Below are 16,923 nucleotides of genomic sequence, written 5' to 3' on the forward strand. Positions count from 1 at the left end.
GGACAATAAAAGGCCACTCTAAAATGTGCAGTTTTGTCACACAACACATCGTCTGAGACCAGCCACCCGGACAGCTGATGAAACTGTGGGTTTGTACAACCAAAGAATTTCTGCGCAAACTGTCATAAACCTTCTCCGGGAAGCTCATCTGCATGCTCGTCGTCCTCAACAGGGTCTTGACCTGACATGCAGTTCAGCGTCATAAAACAAACTTCAGTGGGCAAATGCTCACCTTCAATGTCTACTGGCACGCCGGAGAAGTGTGCTCTTCATGTACACTACAGTTAAAAAATTTGGGGTCAATGTCCTTGTTTTTTTAAAGAAAAACACATTTTGGTCCATTAAAATAACATCAAATTGATCAGAAATACAGTGTGGACCTTGTTAAAGTTGTAAATGACTATTGTAGCTGGAAACCATAACTCCTGTGTTCCAATGGCACGTTGTTTTAGCTGATCCAAGTTTATAATTTTAAAAAGGATAATTGATCATTAGAAAGCCCTTTTGCAATTATGTTAGCTCAGCTGAAAACTGTTGTTCTGATTAAAGAAGCAATAAAACTATTCTTGTTCTGAGAAATGAAGGCTATTACATGCAAGCAATTGCCAAGAAACTGAAGATCTTGTACAACACTGTGTATTATTCCCTTCACAGAACAGCGGGGACTGGGAGAGTAGTCAGGATTGAGGGAAAGATGAACGGAGCAAAGTACAGAGAGACCTTTAATGAAAACCTGCTTTAGAGTGCTCAGGACCTCAGACTGGGGTGAAGGTTCACCTTCCAAATGGACAAGGACTCTAAGCACACAGCCAAGACAACACAGTAGTGGCTTAGGGACAAGTCTCTGAATGTCCTTGAGTGGCCCAGCCAGAGCCCGGACTTGAACCAGATCGAACATCTCTGGAGAGACCTGAAAATAGCTGTGCAGCGACCTTCCCCATCCAACCTGACAGAGCTTGAGACGGTCTGCTGAGAAGAATGGGAGAAATTCCCCAAATACAGGTGTGCCAAGCTTGTCAGCGTCATACCCTAGAAGACTTGAGGCCGTAATCGCTGCCGAAGGTACTGAAGGTTCAAGTACTGCGTAAAAGGGTCTGAATTCTTATGTAAATGTGGCATTTCAGTTTTGTATTTTTTATCAATTAGCAAACATTTCTAAAACCTGTTTCTGGTTTGTCATCATGGGGCATTGTGCGTAGATTGATGAAAATAGATTTTTAAAATCAATTTTAGAATAAGGCTGTAACGTATCAAAATGTGGAAAAAAAGTCAATTTCATAACACTTTTCACAACAAGTAAGTGTGTTCCTTCAGGCCACCATTCTACTACCCCATATCTACAATCCAAAATCCATGTGTACGTGTGTGTAGAGTGCATGTCTTATCATGTGTATGTGTAAGCATGTGTCTGTATGTGTGTCTCTTTACAGTCTCCACTGTTCCATAAGGTGTATTTTTATCTTTTTTTAAATTTTTTAAAATCTGATTAATCAGTAACCCGATGTGGAATAGAGTTCCATGTAGCCATTGCTCTATGTAGTAGTGTGTACCTTCCATAGTCTTTTCTGGACATGGGGACTGTGAAGAGACCTCTGGTGACATGTCTTGTAGGGTATGCATGGGTGTCTGAGCTGGGTGCTAGTAGTTTAAACAGGCAGCTCAGTGCATTCAGCATGTTAACACTTCGTACAAAAACAAGTAGTGATGAAGTCAATCTTTCCTGACAATCTCGCCAGCCATGCTGCCCTGTTCTGAGCCAATTGTTGTTTTCAGAGGTCCCTCTTTGTGCCACCTGACCACACAACTGAAGAGTAGTCCAGGTGAGACAAAACTAGGGCCTGTAGGTCCTGCCTTGGGGATATTGCTGTTAAAAAGGCAGAGCAGCACATTTTAATTAAGGTACAACTTCTCACCACCTTAGCTCCTGTTGTGTCAAACATTTTTGACCATGACAGTTTAAAATCCAGGGTTACTCCAAGCAGTTTAGTCACCTCAACGTGCTCAATTTCCACATCATTTATTACAGGATTATTGATTTCTTGCCACCCATTACAGAATGGGTTTATTCCTTGCCACCCATTCTGAAACTAACTGCAGTCTTTGTTAAGTGTTGCAGTCTTTTCAGTTGCTTTAGTAGCCAATGTGTAAAGTGTTGAGTCATCCGCATACATTTTTCAATCTTTACTAATGACATGCCACTGGCTTTACTCAAAGCCAGTGGCATGTCATTAGTAAAGATTGAAAAAAGTAAGGGGCATAGACAGCTGCCCCAGGGGAATTCCTGATTCTACCTTGATAATGTTGGAGAGGCTTCCATTAAAGATCACACTGTGTTCTGTTAGACAGGTAACTCTTTATCCACAATATAGCAGGGGGTGTAAAGCCATAACACATACGTTTTCCAGCAGCAGACTATGATCGATATTGTCAAAAGCTGCACTGAAGTCTGACAAAATAGCTCCCACAATCTTTTTATTATCAATTTCTCTCAGCCAATCATCAGTAATTTGTGTAAGTGCTGTGCTTGTTGAGTGCCCTTCCCTATGAGCGTGCTGAAAGTATGTTGTAAATTTGTTTATAGTCAAATAGCATTTTATCTGGTCAAACACAATTTTGTCCAAAAGGTTACTAAGGGTTGGTAACAGGCTGATTTACTAACTCAAATGCCAAGCAAAGGGGGCTTTACTATTCTTGGGTAGCGGAATGACTTTTGCTTCCCTCCAGGCCTGAGGGCACACAATTACTAGTAGGCTTAGATTGAAGATATGGCAAATAGTAGTGGCAATATTGTCCGCTATTATCCTCAGTATTTTATATCCAGCTTGTCATTGTTGATAGACAACAATAATTTTTCACGTCTTCCACACTCATTTTACTGAATTTACAATTACAATGCTTGTCTTTCATAATTTGTTAGTTATACTTGGATGTGTAGTGTCAGCGTTTGTTGCTGTCATGTCATGCCTAAATGTGCTAATCTTGCCAAAGAAAAAATTATTAATGTATTTGGCAATATTAGTGGGTTTCATGATGAATGAGCCATCTGATTCAATGAATGATAGAGCTAAGTTTGCCTTTTGGACCAAAATTTTATTTAAGGTGCCCCAAAGAATTTTACCATCATTCTTTAAATAATTTATCTTTGTTTCTTAGTGTAGTTTCTTCTTCTTTTTATTCAGTTTAATCACATGATTTGTCAATTTGCAATACTTTTGCCAATCGGTTGTGCAGCCAGACTTATTTGCCATTCCTTTTGCCTCATCCCTCTCAACCATACCATTTTTAAATTCCTCAACAATCCACAGGGATTAACAGTTTTTACAGTAATTGTCTTAATGGGTGCATGCTTATTAATAAGCAATTTCATAAATGCGTCAAGTGTAGCATCTGGTTTCTCCTCATTACACACCACTGTCATGACGTTGCCCTCTTTAGGTATAGCGTGCACCATCCCCCTCTCTCTGTCTCCTACACTAAGGCTGCTGCGACCTCAGGTCGTAAATTCCTGGAGGAGATCATCTCCTCACGGCCACAGTATATAGAGAGAGAGAGTGAGTTTTCATAGAGAGAACAAAGGAATTTCTTCCACCTCACAGAACTTGAGGTCCGAACAACATTTATGTTCTGGAGAAGGTATAAAATATCGGCGAGGGATCCAGCTACGAACTGGTCCGTTTGGTACAATTTTGTGAAACTCATTGGAGACAATACGGCCACATTACCATAACGCTGTTTATACAATAGCCTCAGATATGAGGCTTACATCTAATTGTTGTATAAGATCAATGAGTGAGGATGATACTGTTTGTGTAATTGTGTAATGTGATTTTGGACTGTTTAATGAAGGAAACTCCAATTCCCTTTGTAGTTTAACCTTATTGGGATAGGGGGCAGCATTTTCACTTTTGGATGAATAGCGTGCCCAGAGTGAACTGCCTCCTACTCTGTCCCAGATGCAAATATATGCATATTATTATTAGTATTGGATAAAAAACACTGAAGTTTCTAAAACTGTTTGAATGATATCTGTGTGTATAACATAACTCATATGGCAGGCAAAAACCTGACAAACATCCAACCAGGAAGTGGGTTTGTAGTTTTTCAAAGCTTTGCCTACCGAGTACACATTGAGATATGGATGAGGTTGCACTTCCTAGGGCTTCCACTAGATGTCAACTGTCTTTTGAATGTTGAATGAGGATTCTACTATAAAGGAGTGGCTCATGAGACCTATTTGAGTCTGTTGTCTGGCAGAGAGCCTTGGTCTCATGACGCGCGCTCACGACAGAGTTTACCTCTCGTTCCAGTGCCTTTTCTGAAGACAAAGGAATTCTGTTAAAAATATCCTAACGATTGATTCCATACATCGTTTGACATTTCTAAAGGACTGTAACGGAACTTTTAGAGTTTTTGTCTGGATGAAATGCTTGTGCCTTATGAAGATGGATTACTGGGCTGAACAAGCTAACAACAATTGGCTATTTGGACATAAATGATGGAACTTTATGGAACAAATCAGTCATTTATTTAGTCAGTCATTTATTTAATCAGTCATTCATTTAGTGCCTTCTGATGAAGATCATCAAAGGTAAGTGAATATTTATGGTGTTGTTTCTAAATTAGTTGAATCCAAAATGGCGGCTATTCCTCTGGCTGTTTTGGGTTCTGACCGCCGTTCTCAGATTATGCTTTTTCCATAAAGTTTTTTGAAATCTGACACATAGGTTGCACAGAAGTCTATCTTTAATTCTGTGAATAACACTAGTATTGTTTATCAATGTTTATTATGAGTATTTCTGCTAAAACCACTGGATGTTTTGGAATCAAAACATTACTGCACTGAAGTTTCTAAAACTGTTTGAATTATGTATGTGAGTATAACAGAACTCATATGGCAGGCAATCTTCCAAACAGGAAGTGGAAATTCTGAAGGCTGGTCTGATTTGAAGTCATCGCCTATTCACATCCAAACAATATATGGATCTGTTCGCACTTCCTACACCTTCCACTAGATGTCAGCATTCAGTAGAACGTGGAATGAAGGTCCTAGTGTGATATTTGACCGAATGGGAGGGGAATGAGTCACTGGCCTGGCAGAATGCCATTTCCTGGTTGAGCAATTATCTGTTGATATCGCCTGCGTTCCATGACTTTGTAGACAAAAACAAATGCTCCGGTTGGAACATTATTGGATATATATGAAAATAACATCCTGAAGATTGATTCTCTACTTAGTTTGACCAGTTTATTCGACCTGGAATATATATTTTTGAAGTTTTCGTCCGAGTTCGCCTGGACCAGCGCCAGCTTTTTTTTGGGCATGTGAGCTAAACCTGGTAGCAAATGCAACTAATTGGACACTAGTAATGGACATTATGGAACAAAACAACGATTTATTGTGGAACTAGGACTCCTTGCACTGCATTCTGATGAAAGATCACCAAAGGTAAGGGAATATTTATGATGTCATTTCGTATTTCTGTTGACTCCAACATGTCGGAGAAATGTTGTTACTTCTGAGCGCTGTCTCAGATTATTGCATGGTATGCTTTTTAGGTAACGTTTAAAAAAAATCTGACATGAACCAGTGTATCTTTAATTATATGTAAAACATGTATCTTTTGTCAAAGTTTATGATGAGTATTTCAGTTATCTGACGTAGCTCTCTGTAAATACTCCTGTAAATACTCAATTTCTGAATATGGCATCAGTGTAAACCGAGAATTGTGGATATAAATATGCATATTATCAAACAAAACATAAATGTATTGTGTAACATGATGTCATATGAGTGTCATTTGATGGAGATTATCAAAGGTTAGTGATTCATTTTATCTCTAATTCTGCGTTTGTGACTATCTTGGGCTGGGAAAAATGGCGTGTGTTTTTTTTGATTTGGTGGTGATCTAACATAAATATATGTTGTGTTTTCGCTGTAAAACATTTTAAAAATCGGACATGATGGGTAGATTAACAAGATGTTTATCTTTCATTTGTTGTATTGGACTTGTTAATGTGTGAAAGCTACATATTTCCCCCAAAATATTTTTGAATTTCGCGCGCTGCCTATTCAACGGAATGTTGTCGAGGGGTTCCGCTGCGCTAGATAGGTTAACTAAATCAGAGGACTGCCCATGAGCACAGTTATGGTCTGGCGTCCTGGGACAGGCCCCTTTCTGCTCTTCCGAATAAAACCCCCACCTTGAGAATTTCTCAACAGACCATGTTTCTCTCAATTACGAGAGGACTAAGGTTGAGACCAGCTTATCTCGAATAAAGAGAGGGCCAAGGTTTGAGTGGAGACCATAAACCTGAGTATAAGCTAAGGTTTGAGTAGATGGCTGAATCTTTTAACCATAACACGTGGTTAAACTCAGACTATCGATACCGACAGAATAAGAACAAGTCTTTGATATTAATTACTAGTCTGCAGCTAGGAATTCGGTATCATTGAACGCGAATACCGAGAACCGCCAAAACATCTATTCTATGACGACATGAATGAATGTCACTCTGAACTATCCATTCTAACCAAGCGAGAGAGCGTGGACAAACTCTGCAACAGAAACAAACTTTTCAACAGAGATCCCGACGACACACTGAGCGTAAATATATGTATTGATTGCAATTATTCCCGAATGAGTGAGCGTTCATGTGCAAAGGATTAGCATTTCAATTGTTAAAATTATCAACTGTGTGTTGTCTTATCTCAGTCGACCCCCACTTCCCTTTTGTACACCAAGCCGCGATGCCGGTTTATCCCACTAGGGAAACTCCGCTATCATTTCCTTGTAACTATCCATTGTTTGTGTGATGCATTTCTGTGAATTACTTAGTAAAAAAAATATTTTAAGACAATTGATGTATGGATGACTCATAGTGAAGACTGGGTTCGTGCAGATAACCAACAATTTACGACGTTTGGAATGAGACTAATGTGAGGTAAAGAATACGTCATTAATCAAAAGACTAAGTGATCAGATATTAACATATCTGAAAGTTATATTAGGAAAATTATAATCTGAATATTTTCCTTGGTGCCCCGACTTCCTAGTTAATTATTTACGTGATTAAGTATTCTTTACATCAATAACATAGTTGTTGATGTATGACCTCTTATACATTATATTAGACCCTGCCTCTGGAACTTTGGTTTTTCTAGATAGCTACTATATTTTGATCACTACAGCCGATGGAAATTTCTGCAGCATTAGTAAAGATGTGATCAATACTTGGTGATGATTTCATTCCTGTGCTGTCTGTAGCTACCCTGGTAGGTTGACTGATAACCCGAACCAGGTTGAAGGCACTGGCTACAGTTTAAAGCTTTTTCTTGAATGGGCAGCTTGATGAAAGCCAATCAATATCTAAATCACCCCCCCAAAATATATTTCTCTGATATCACATACATTATCAAGCATTTCACACATGTTATCAAGATACTGACTATTAGCACTTGGTGGTCTATAGCAGATCCCTACAAGAATGGGCTTTAGGTGATGCATAGTAGCCATATTACCTCAACAATATTTAACATGAGAACCCTTCTGAGCTTTACAGGAATATGGCTCTGGATATAAACAGCAACACCTCCACCATTGGCATTTCTGTCTTTTCTGTAGATGTTATAACCATGTATTGGTATCACTGTATTAAAGGTATAATCTAAGTGAGTTTCATGTACATGTTGGTAGAGTTAAAGTGACTATGCATAGATAATAAACAGAAAGTAGCATCAGCGTAATATAGGAGGGGGGAATTAACGCAAATAGTCTGGGTAGCCATTTGACTAGCTGTTCAGGATTCTTATGGCTCGGGGGTAGAAGCTTTTAAGAAGCCTTTTGGACCTAGACTTGTCGCTCCAGTACCGCTTGCCGTGCGGTAGCAGAGGGAACAGTCTATGACTAGGGTGGCTGAAGTCTGTGACAATTTTTCGGGCCTTCCTCTGACACCGCCTGGAAAAGAGGTCCTGGATGGCAGGAAGCTTGGCCCCAGTGATGTACTGGTCCGTACACACTACCCTCTGTAGTGCCTTGTGGTCGGATCCCGAGCAGTTTCCATACCAGGCAGTGATGCAACCAGTCAGTGTGATGCTCTCTCGATGGTGCAACTGTAGAACTTTTTGAGGATCTGAGGACCCATGCCAAATCTTTTTAGTCTCCTGAGCGGGAATAGGAATGGTCATGCCCTCTTCACAACTGTCTTGGTGTGTTTGGAACATGATAGTTTGTGGGTGAGTTGGACAACAAAGAACTTGAAGCTCTCAATCTGCTCCACTACAGCCCCGTCGTTGAGAATGGGGGCGTGCTCGATCCTCCTTTTCCTGTAGTTCACAATCATCTCCTTCCTCTTGATCACTTTGAGGGAGAAGTTGTTATCCTGGCACTACACGGCTAGGTTTCTGACCTCCTCCTTATAGGTTGTCTCATTGTTGTCGGTGATCAGGCCTCCCACTGTTGTATTGTCAGCAAACTTAATGATGGTGTTGGAGTCGTGCCTGGCCATGCAGTCATGAGTGAACAGGAAGCAGCGGAGGACGCAACCGTGAGGGGCCCCTGTGTTGAGGATCAGTGGGGCAGATGTGTTGTTACCTACCCTTAACACCTGGGGGTGGCTCGTCAGGAAGTCCAGGATCCAGTTGCAGAGAGAGGTGTTTAGTCCCAGGGTCATTAGCTTAGTGATGAGCTTTGAGGGCACTATGGTATTGAACACTGAGCTGTAGTCAATGAATAACGTTGCACGTCCTGGTAATCTGTCTGGCCCTGCGGCCTTGTGAAGGTTGACCTGTTTAAAGGTCTTACTCACATCGGCTACGGACAGGGTAATCACACAGTCGTCTGGACCAGCTGATGCTCTCAAGCATGTTTCTTGCCTCGAAGTGAGCATAGAAGTAATTTAGATTGTCTGGTAGGCTTGTGTCACTAGGCAGCTCGCGGCTGTGCTTCCCTTTGTAGTCTGTAATAGTTTGCAAGTCCTGGCACATCCGATGAGCATCAGAGCCAGTGTAGTACGATTCAATCTTAGTCCTGTATTGATTCTTTGCCTGTTTGATGGTTCGTCGGCGGGCATAGCGGGATGTCTGATAAGTGTCCGGGTTAGAGTCCCGCTCCTTGAAAGTGGCAGCTCCATGGCTTCTGGTTGGGGTACGTACGTACAGTCACTGTGGTGATGACGTCATCGATGCTCTTGTTGATGAAGCCAGTGACTGATGTGGTGGACTCCTCAATGCCATCGGAAGAATCCCGGAACATATTCCAGTCTGTGCTAGCAAAACAGTCCTGTAGCTTAGCATCTGCTTCATCTGACCACTTCGAGTCACTGGTGTTTCCTGCTTTAGTTTTTGCTTGTAAACATGCATCAGGAAGATATAATTATGGCCAGATTTGCCAAATGGAGGGTGAGGGAGAGCTTTGTATGCGTGGAGTAAAGGTGGTCTAGAGTTTTTTCCCCCTCTGTTTGCACATTTAACATGCTGGTAGAAATGAGGTAAAAAGGATTTAAGTTTCCCTACATTAACGCTCCACTAGGAGCTCTGCCTCTGGGTGAGAGTTTTCCTGTTTGCTTATGGCCTTATATAGCTCAATGAGTGCGGATTTAGTGCAAGCATCGGTTTGTGGTGGTAATAGACAGCTACGAAAAATAAAGACAAAAACTCTCTAAATGGTGTGGTCTACAGCTTACCATGAGTTACTCCACCTCAGGTGAGCAAAACCTCGAGACTTCCTTAATATTAGATTTCGTGCACCAGCTAATGTTTACAAATATACACAGACCGCCACCCCTTGTCTTCCCGGAGGCTGCTATTGTATCTTGCCGATGCCACGTCAACCCCGCCAGCTGTATGTTATTCATGTCATTGTTCAGCCACGACTCGGTGAAACATAAGATATTACCGTTTTTTATGTCCCGTTGGCAGGATATTCATGATCGTAGCTCGTCTATTTTGTTATCCAATGATTGTAAGTTGTCTAATAGGACTGATGGTAGCGGCAGATTACCCACTTCCTGTTGGATCCTTACAAGGCACCCCAACCTACGTCCCCGATATCCCCGTCTCTTTCTTATGGGAATTTCAGGAATTTTCTGTCCTGATATCTAGAAGCTCTTTTCAGCCATAGGAGACAGTGGCAGAAACATCATGTAAAAAATAAGTTACAAATAACACACAAAAACAGACACAATAGCACAATTAGTTGGAGGGACATATATATATAGAGCAGACATATAAACTGAACAATAAAAACAACAAACCCTCGAGTCATGAACTTTGGTTTGTTTACTTGAAATAATACTGGAACAGTATATCCCTTTTTTCTGAAGAAGTCTATGTTGAGAAATGCCTCTTTTTCTACATGGTTACCTTTCAGACCTGACTTTGTCTTGTGCCTTTTACCTAACAGACAGAAAAGTATTACACTACGCTTTCTGTTTTGTAAGTCTTGACTAGTTTCCCCTGAAGACGCTGCTGTGTACATATGGAAAATGAAATAGACCAGCTCTTACCATGCAGTCATGCATGATCTTATTCCAGTCTTCCCCCGTGACAATACGGAACAGAACCGTGATGGCCTTCCCTGCCGTGGAGAAGTTAGCATGCCTGTCATTGATAAAAAAATTAAACAAATAAAGTAGCACACACACACACACACACACACACACACACACACACACACACACACACTTTAGAGAGAATGAGTCATCGGTGTGGCTGCAGACTTCTCAAACTCCCACTATTTCTCCACTAGAGGAGGCTGTGATGGTGCCACAAATCGAATAAGTGACACTTGCTCTTCAAATCTCTACAGTAATCAGAGAGCTAACCGTGTGGAAGATAGGAGAAATGATGACTAGAAAGGAGAATGAGAGGGGAGCAGAGTCAGGAAAAAATTTAAGGAAAGGAGAAAGGAAGGAAGGAAGGAAGGAGGAAGACTTGGAGGAGTGGGAGGAAGAGTTGAAGTTAGGAAAGAGACAGAGGACAAGGAATAAGTGTGAAAGAGGTAAAGAAAGGGGGATAAAAACAGAAAGGAGAGAAAGGGAAGCTGTTGATGACCTGTTGATGTTCTCTCCGTATTTAACGGTTCCGAATAGGACGACTCCAGCGAAGGCGTAGCAGAGGAGGAGAAGGAACATTCCCACGATGATGAAGAAGCTTTTATACATACTGACCACGACTGTCAGCAGTAGCATCTTCAGAGTCACCTACAGACCGATTATAGCATTAAAGAGACCACCCAGCGGGCAAAATGGTTGCAGGAGTTTTGTTACCTCCTTTTTTAGCAACCAGCAACAAAACAAACGGAGATTGTAACAGATGGTTGTAATTTGAGTTATATGATGTATTCAACCAGAAAAACAGTTTACAACTCTAAATTGCTTTTTATTTTGCCTGCTGGGCAAGCTAGTAAATAGGGAAAAAATATTTTTAACAGTTTCGTTCAGTAATATGCACTGTAAGTTCCATTAGGGTTACAGTGGGCTATACTTACATGCTTCCCACAGATGGTGAAGAACCTGAAGACGATCACACACGTGCCCATCATGTAAGTATATGCATTCTACAGGAGAACACTGTGATCAGCCATTTACTAATTATACACTAACCTTCACAATATATTTAGTCATAACTCGAAAGAAGTACAGAATAGTTGTTAGAAAATGCACTAGTTCCAGGAAAGAACAAGTGTTGTAAAGAATAGCTTGTATATCTGTAATTTATACTGTGTGTGTGTGTGTATATGTGTGTCCTCACCAGTAGAGCAAAGTGCAAGACTATCCAGATGACTCCCAGTATTGTCACCAGTAAATCATAGCGGTTCCGTCTGCTCTGCCAGTACCCCGCCGGGGACATAGCTATGAACTTCATCGTCACCTGGTTACCACAACAACAAAATCCATTCGCATTGTAGTCACATTGCTTTTATAATACTGTACATTTGGCACAATCCTGCCTTGAGATCCATGTGCATAGTATTCCATGCAAATTTCCCATTGACATGCACCCAGACTCTTACCTCTAACACAAAGATAATGGTGAAGACCACTGACATGGTAGCAAGTGGCATTGTTACTGGGTCATCTACATCCCACTGAAACACACACATTTCACATAAAAGCTGATGTCCAGCACAATCCAGCACCACTCTTAAATCTCCCTCTTTAAGCTCAACTTAATTGATAGTATATATAGTGATGCACGGGTTGAAATTCATAGCGTTTTTTGAGGCTAGTGTCACTTAAAATACACTGAGTGTACAAAACATTAGGAACACCTTCCTAATATTGAGATGCACCCCCTTTTGCCCTCGGAACAGCCGGGGGCATGGACTCTACAAGGTGTTGAAAGCGTTCCACAGGGATGCTGGCCCATGCTGACTCCAATGCTTCCTACAGTTGTGTCAAGATGGCTGGATGTCCTTTTGGTGGTGGACCATTCTTGATACACATATGGGAAACTGTTGACTGTGAAAAACCCAGCAGTGTTGCAGTTCTTGTTGCAAACCGGTGGGCCTGGCACCAAATACCATACCACGTTCAAAGGCTTTTAAATATTTTGTCTTGCCCATTCACCCTCTAAATGGCACACATATACAATCCATGTCTCAATGCTTAAAAATGTAACCTGTCTCCTCCCCTTCATCTACACTGATTGAAGTGGATTTAATAAGTGACATCAATAAGGGATCATAGCTTTCACCTGGATTCACCTGGTCAGTCTATGTCATGGAAAGAGTAGGTGTTCTTAATGTTTTGTGCACTCAGTGTAGACGCCCTTTGTAAAATTATTGATACAAAATTTCAGTTTACTTCTTGAATTGACTGACTTCAACTTGAATTGATTGCAACCTTGATTTTCACTGTATTACATCGGGCCGAGTAGTCCGGGCCAATTCTGTGAAATTGCGGATGGGTGTACTGTAGGTAAGAAAATAGCTGAGCAGCACATCACTAGTAGATAGAAAATGTATGTCTACATCAGACAGCCTCACCTTGACAGACAGCAGCACTGACTGGGCCAAAACCAGCACAGCGATACCCCGTTTGAAGAAGGGGTGCTGAGTGATGTCATACATCTTGGCACGGAACCCTGCATTCTCTGTTGGGGGAGAGAGGAGTGAGGATCAACACCAGACCAGACCCAAACAGCAGGGTGAATTCCAATAGCCTAAATCATTTCCTCATCACCTTTCCTTAGGAGATGATTATGATGCTTTCCAATATAGATGGAGCTCATACTATAGCTGTACAACTGAATGTTTTCTAGACCTGAACCACATTCAGTAAGCAAACGTGGAACATTGCAGATAGACATGTCATGAATAAAACTGACATGCTTCCTTATTCTATGTCAGAGAAGCATATTTACTCTACAGTATCTATTTCTAGCTCAACATTCCACAACATTGTGCCCTGCAGAACCCAAGTACCCCCAGCCATTTCACTGATACAATTAGTCAGAGAAAACAGAAATCAGACAGATTGCCTATGTTTGTGTTGGATTATAAAGTTGCTGGCACACACACGCACATGGCCATGCTTCCTGGCTCAGTCACACATGCATGCACACAAACAGGTCAGTATTTCTCGATGTGCGAGTCAGTGTGTGTCAGATTATGTCCTCCTTACATTACCCGTTTATTCTATCCAGTATCATAAATAACATCCTACGACCGGCAGCTTATCAACTTTTACAGCCAGCAATAATATTACTTGGAAACCAACAGAAATCTCAAAATTGGATTCAGGGCTGCAATGGAAAAAAAATATTTCCAATCTTCTTGGAATAAGATCTACAGCTTGTCAGTACAGGTCTTATCTTAGTTCATTTAAAAATATGATTCTCATACACAGGGCCGGATTAAGAAATCATAGGCTCCTTCCCTGCACACCATCCTTTTTGTAAACAAATCCGTGCACCAAGATACAACTCGATGTGTGGTGAATTTTCTGTTGAAGAAAAAGCCCCTTTCTAATAAAGCCATCATAACATTTGCGATGTGGCGTAGGCTACAGTTGAGCAGAGCCGTTTTTAGGACTTCCACACATTTTTTAACAGTGAGAGCAGGCTCATGTGGTTGGATAAAAACATATTAGAAATAATGATGTTAAATACTATATTTAAATAAATAATAATGATGTTACTGGCCCAGTAACATTAATTTATTATGTACTTTATAAAAAAAATATATGAATCAGTTACCCAATCAAGGCAGGGCCCCCCAGTTACCAACGTGGACCCCTACATAATCTCCTGATGATTATACTGTATATACAAAATAATACAACTCTTATAGATGCCTGGTCCCTGCTTATATGCTTGACTTTGAAACATTGGCACCAAATAACATAGGGAACAAAATCCATCCTACTGTAAATCATTGTTAATAGTTAATGTGTTACTGCTAATAGTCTCCTGAGTTAACAGGACAAGCATGTTAGCCTCACCATTGCTTTAAGAGCAGCCTCATCATCTCTTTTCTATGCTGTATAAAACTAATGAAAGGTCATTCATAACAGGTGGATGTGAGTACCTGGTAGGCAAAATGAGACCTGTATGTACTGTATACCTGAGCTAACACTAGCTCAGCCCAAGCCCCAGTAAACACTAGCCCAGCCCCAGCAAACACTAGCTCAGCCCAAGCCCCAGTAAACACTAGCCCAGCCCCAGTAAACACGAGCTCAGCCCAAGCCCCAGTAAACACCAGCCCAGCCCAAGCCCCAGTAAACACTAGCCCAGCCCCAGTAAACACTAGCTCAGCCCAAGCCCCATTAAACACTAGCCCAGCTCTAGAAACACTAGCTTAGCCCAAACCCCAGTAAACACTATCCCAGCCCTAGTAAACACTAGCCCAGACCCAGTAAACACTAGCCCAGCCCAAATAAACACTAGCCAAGCCCCAGTAAACACTTGCTCAGCCCAAGCCCCAGTAAACACTATCCCAGCCCCAGTAAACACTAGCCCAGACCCAGTAAACACTAGCCCAGACCCAGTAAACAATAGCCCCAGCCCCAGTAAATTCTAGCCCAGCACAAGACCCAGTAAATGCTAGCCCAGCCCCGGTAAACACTATCCCAGCCCCATTAAACACTAGCCCAGACCCAGTAAACAGTAGCCCAGCCCCAGCCCCAGTAAACACTAGCCGCATCCCAGTAAACACCAGCCCAGCACCAGACCCAGTAAACACTAGCCTAGCCCCAGTAAACACTATCCCAGCCCCAGTAAACACTAGCCAAGCCCCAGTAAACACTAGCCAACCCCAGTAAACACTATCCCAGCCCCAGTAAACACTAGCTCAGCCCAAGCCCCAGTAAACTCTAGCCCAGCCCCAGTAAACACTAGCTCAGCCCAAGCCCCAGTAAACACTATCCCAGTCCCAGAAAACACTAGCCCAGCCCTTATTCTGCAGCCTCAGTCAATGCTAGCCCATCCCCATCCCCATCCCTATCCCCAGTCCAGTATAACCCAACATCTCAATCAACCAATAGATTTTAACAGCAAGATTGATCAGCTGTCTCTCTACCGCACTGCTAAGTGTGCAGAATGCAGACACTTCTGAATAGAGAGGAGGAACCGGAAACGATTTGGGCAAGCGAGCCTCCCTTAGCTCCCTAACACTGGGTTGAGCTGCACATTGAGTAAGTGTGTGTGAGTAAGTGAGTCAGGCCAGAGCCTAAGGTTTTTGGATGTGGATCAGAGTGGAGATTAACATGGTTCTACCCAGCAGAGCCGCTGACTAAGACTGAATCATTGATTTTCTCTTTGCTCTGTACTAACTGGCTATGTGGTGCCTATTCCCTCCCCTGATTCCCATGCACTTCTCCTTTCATTCCCCTGTTCTTCTCACTCCTTCACATATACACCTCTGCAGTTAAAACAGCATAACAAGCTGTGTAGATCAGTCTGTGTATTACCATGCTGAGGATGGTACGATCTAACTGGGTGAAGGATTTGTTTGTCAAGAGGAAGTGACCTAAGCAAAGAGCGGAGTTGGGATGCTCAATTAGATCAGTAGAAGCGATTGATCATTAATATAACTTATACTCTTGTTGAAAACAGTTCATTCTCTGTGTGTGGGCGTGTGTGTGTGTATTTGTCTGTGAGGACTCTATTAGTCTTTGCGTAATGAAATAGTGTATAAGCTCTACTCTATCACAGGGGGTGAGTTAGTGGATGAGTTCTGAGCATTTTAATGTCACTAGAGAGTCAGTGATTTAAAACCCTGTCGCTGATCAGAGGAGACAGAGAGCTTATTAGGACACAGTAGACAGAGATATGAGAAGAGAAAATAGGAGAGAAGAGAGAGAGAGCGAAACAGACATTTGATTTATTCTCTCTCACACACACACACACACACACACACACACACACACACACACACACACACACACACACACACACACACACACACACACACACACACCTGGGCGTGGGGGGAGGTGGAGAGGCTGGGCAATCTTCAGTCGACTCTTCAGGTCCTCCCACCTCCTCTGGTCCACTGTCAGCAGAGCAGTACCCTGGGGAGGAAAAATACACACACAGACCCAGGTCTTATGACGGTGTTATAAAGGCTTTATGAATACATTTGAGAGGAATACCAATCATTATTGTCAGGAAGGTGTGCAAGGCAGGTCACCCGTGATACAAGTCAGTATTCGAGGTGTACAGTCTCCAGCTACGCCATGCAAGTACATGATTGTGTTCAACTTTGTTGAAACTGGGAAAAACAGAATTGTGCTCTCTTGGATCTTGGATCTCTTACCTTGTTCTCATTGAAGTTAGCGATGACCACTCCGACAAACAGAGTGAGTCCAATCATACAGCCCAGAAAAACAAACACGTGGATGTAGATACCATGTATCTGCAGGGAGAGACAAAGGTGTGTCATTACTTCTTACAATGTATGTAGGATCCAGTATTATCATCAA

General features: G+C 41.9%; 1 protein-coding gene across 2 annotated transcripts in view; it reads right to left on the reverse strand.

Annotated features, from left to right (window-relative positions):
• nalcn (sodium leak channel, non-selective) overlaps window positions 1-16,923 on the reverse strand; it is a 253,655-nt gene that overhangs the window by 12,930 nt on the left and 223,802 nt on the right. For both annotated transcript variants that reach the window (XM_020472572.2, XM_031805863.1), the window contains 8 exons: window positions 16,758-16,856; window positions 16,419-16,512; window positions 12,987-13,093; window positions 12,012-12,086; window positions 11,750-11,869; window positions 11,487-11,555; window positions 11,051-11,199; window positions 10,504-10,597 (listed from right to left, as the gene is read on the reverse strand). In XM_020472572.2, coding sequence (XP_020328161.1) covers window positions 10,504-10,597; window positions 11,051-11,199; window positions 11,487-11,555; window positions 11,750-11,869; window positions 12,012-12,086; window positions 12,987-13,093; window positions 16,419-16,512; window positions 16,758-16,856 — 807 coding nt within the window. The remainder of the gene's footprint in view (window positions 1-10,503; window positions 10,598-11,050; window positions 11,200-11,486; window positions 11,556-11,749; window positions 11,870-12,011; window positions 12,087-12,986; window positions 13,094-16,418; window positions 16,513-16,757; window positions 16,857-16,923) is intronic.

This window comes from Oncorhynchus kisutch, linkage group LG26 (assembly GCF_002021735.2).
Source record: "Oncorhynchus kisutch isolate 150728-3 linkage group LG26, Okis_V2, whole genome shotgun sequence".
Taxonomy (NCBI): Eukaryota; Metazoa; Chordata; class Actinopteri; order Salmoniformes; family Salmonidae; genus Oncorhynchus; species Oncorhynchus kisutch.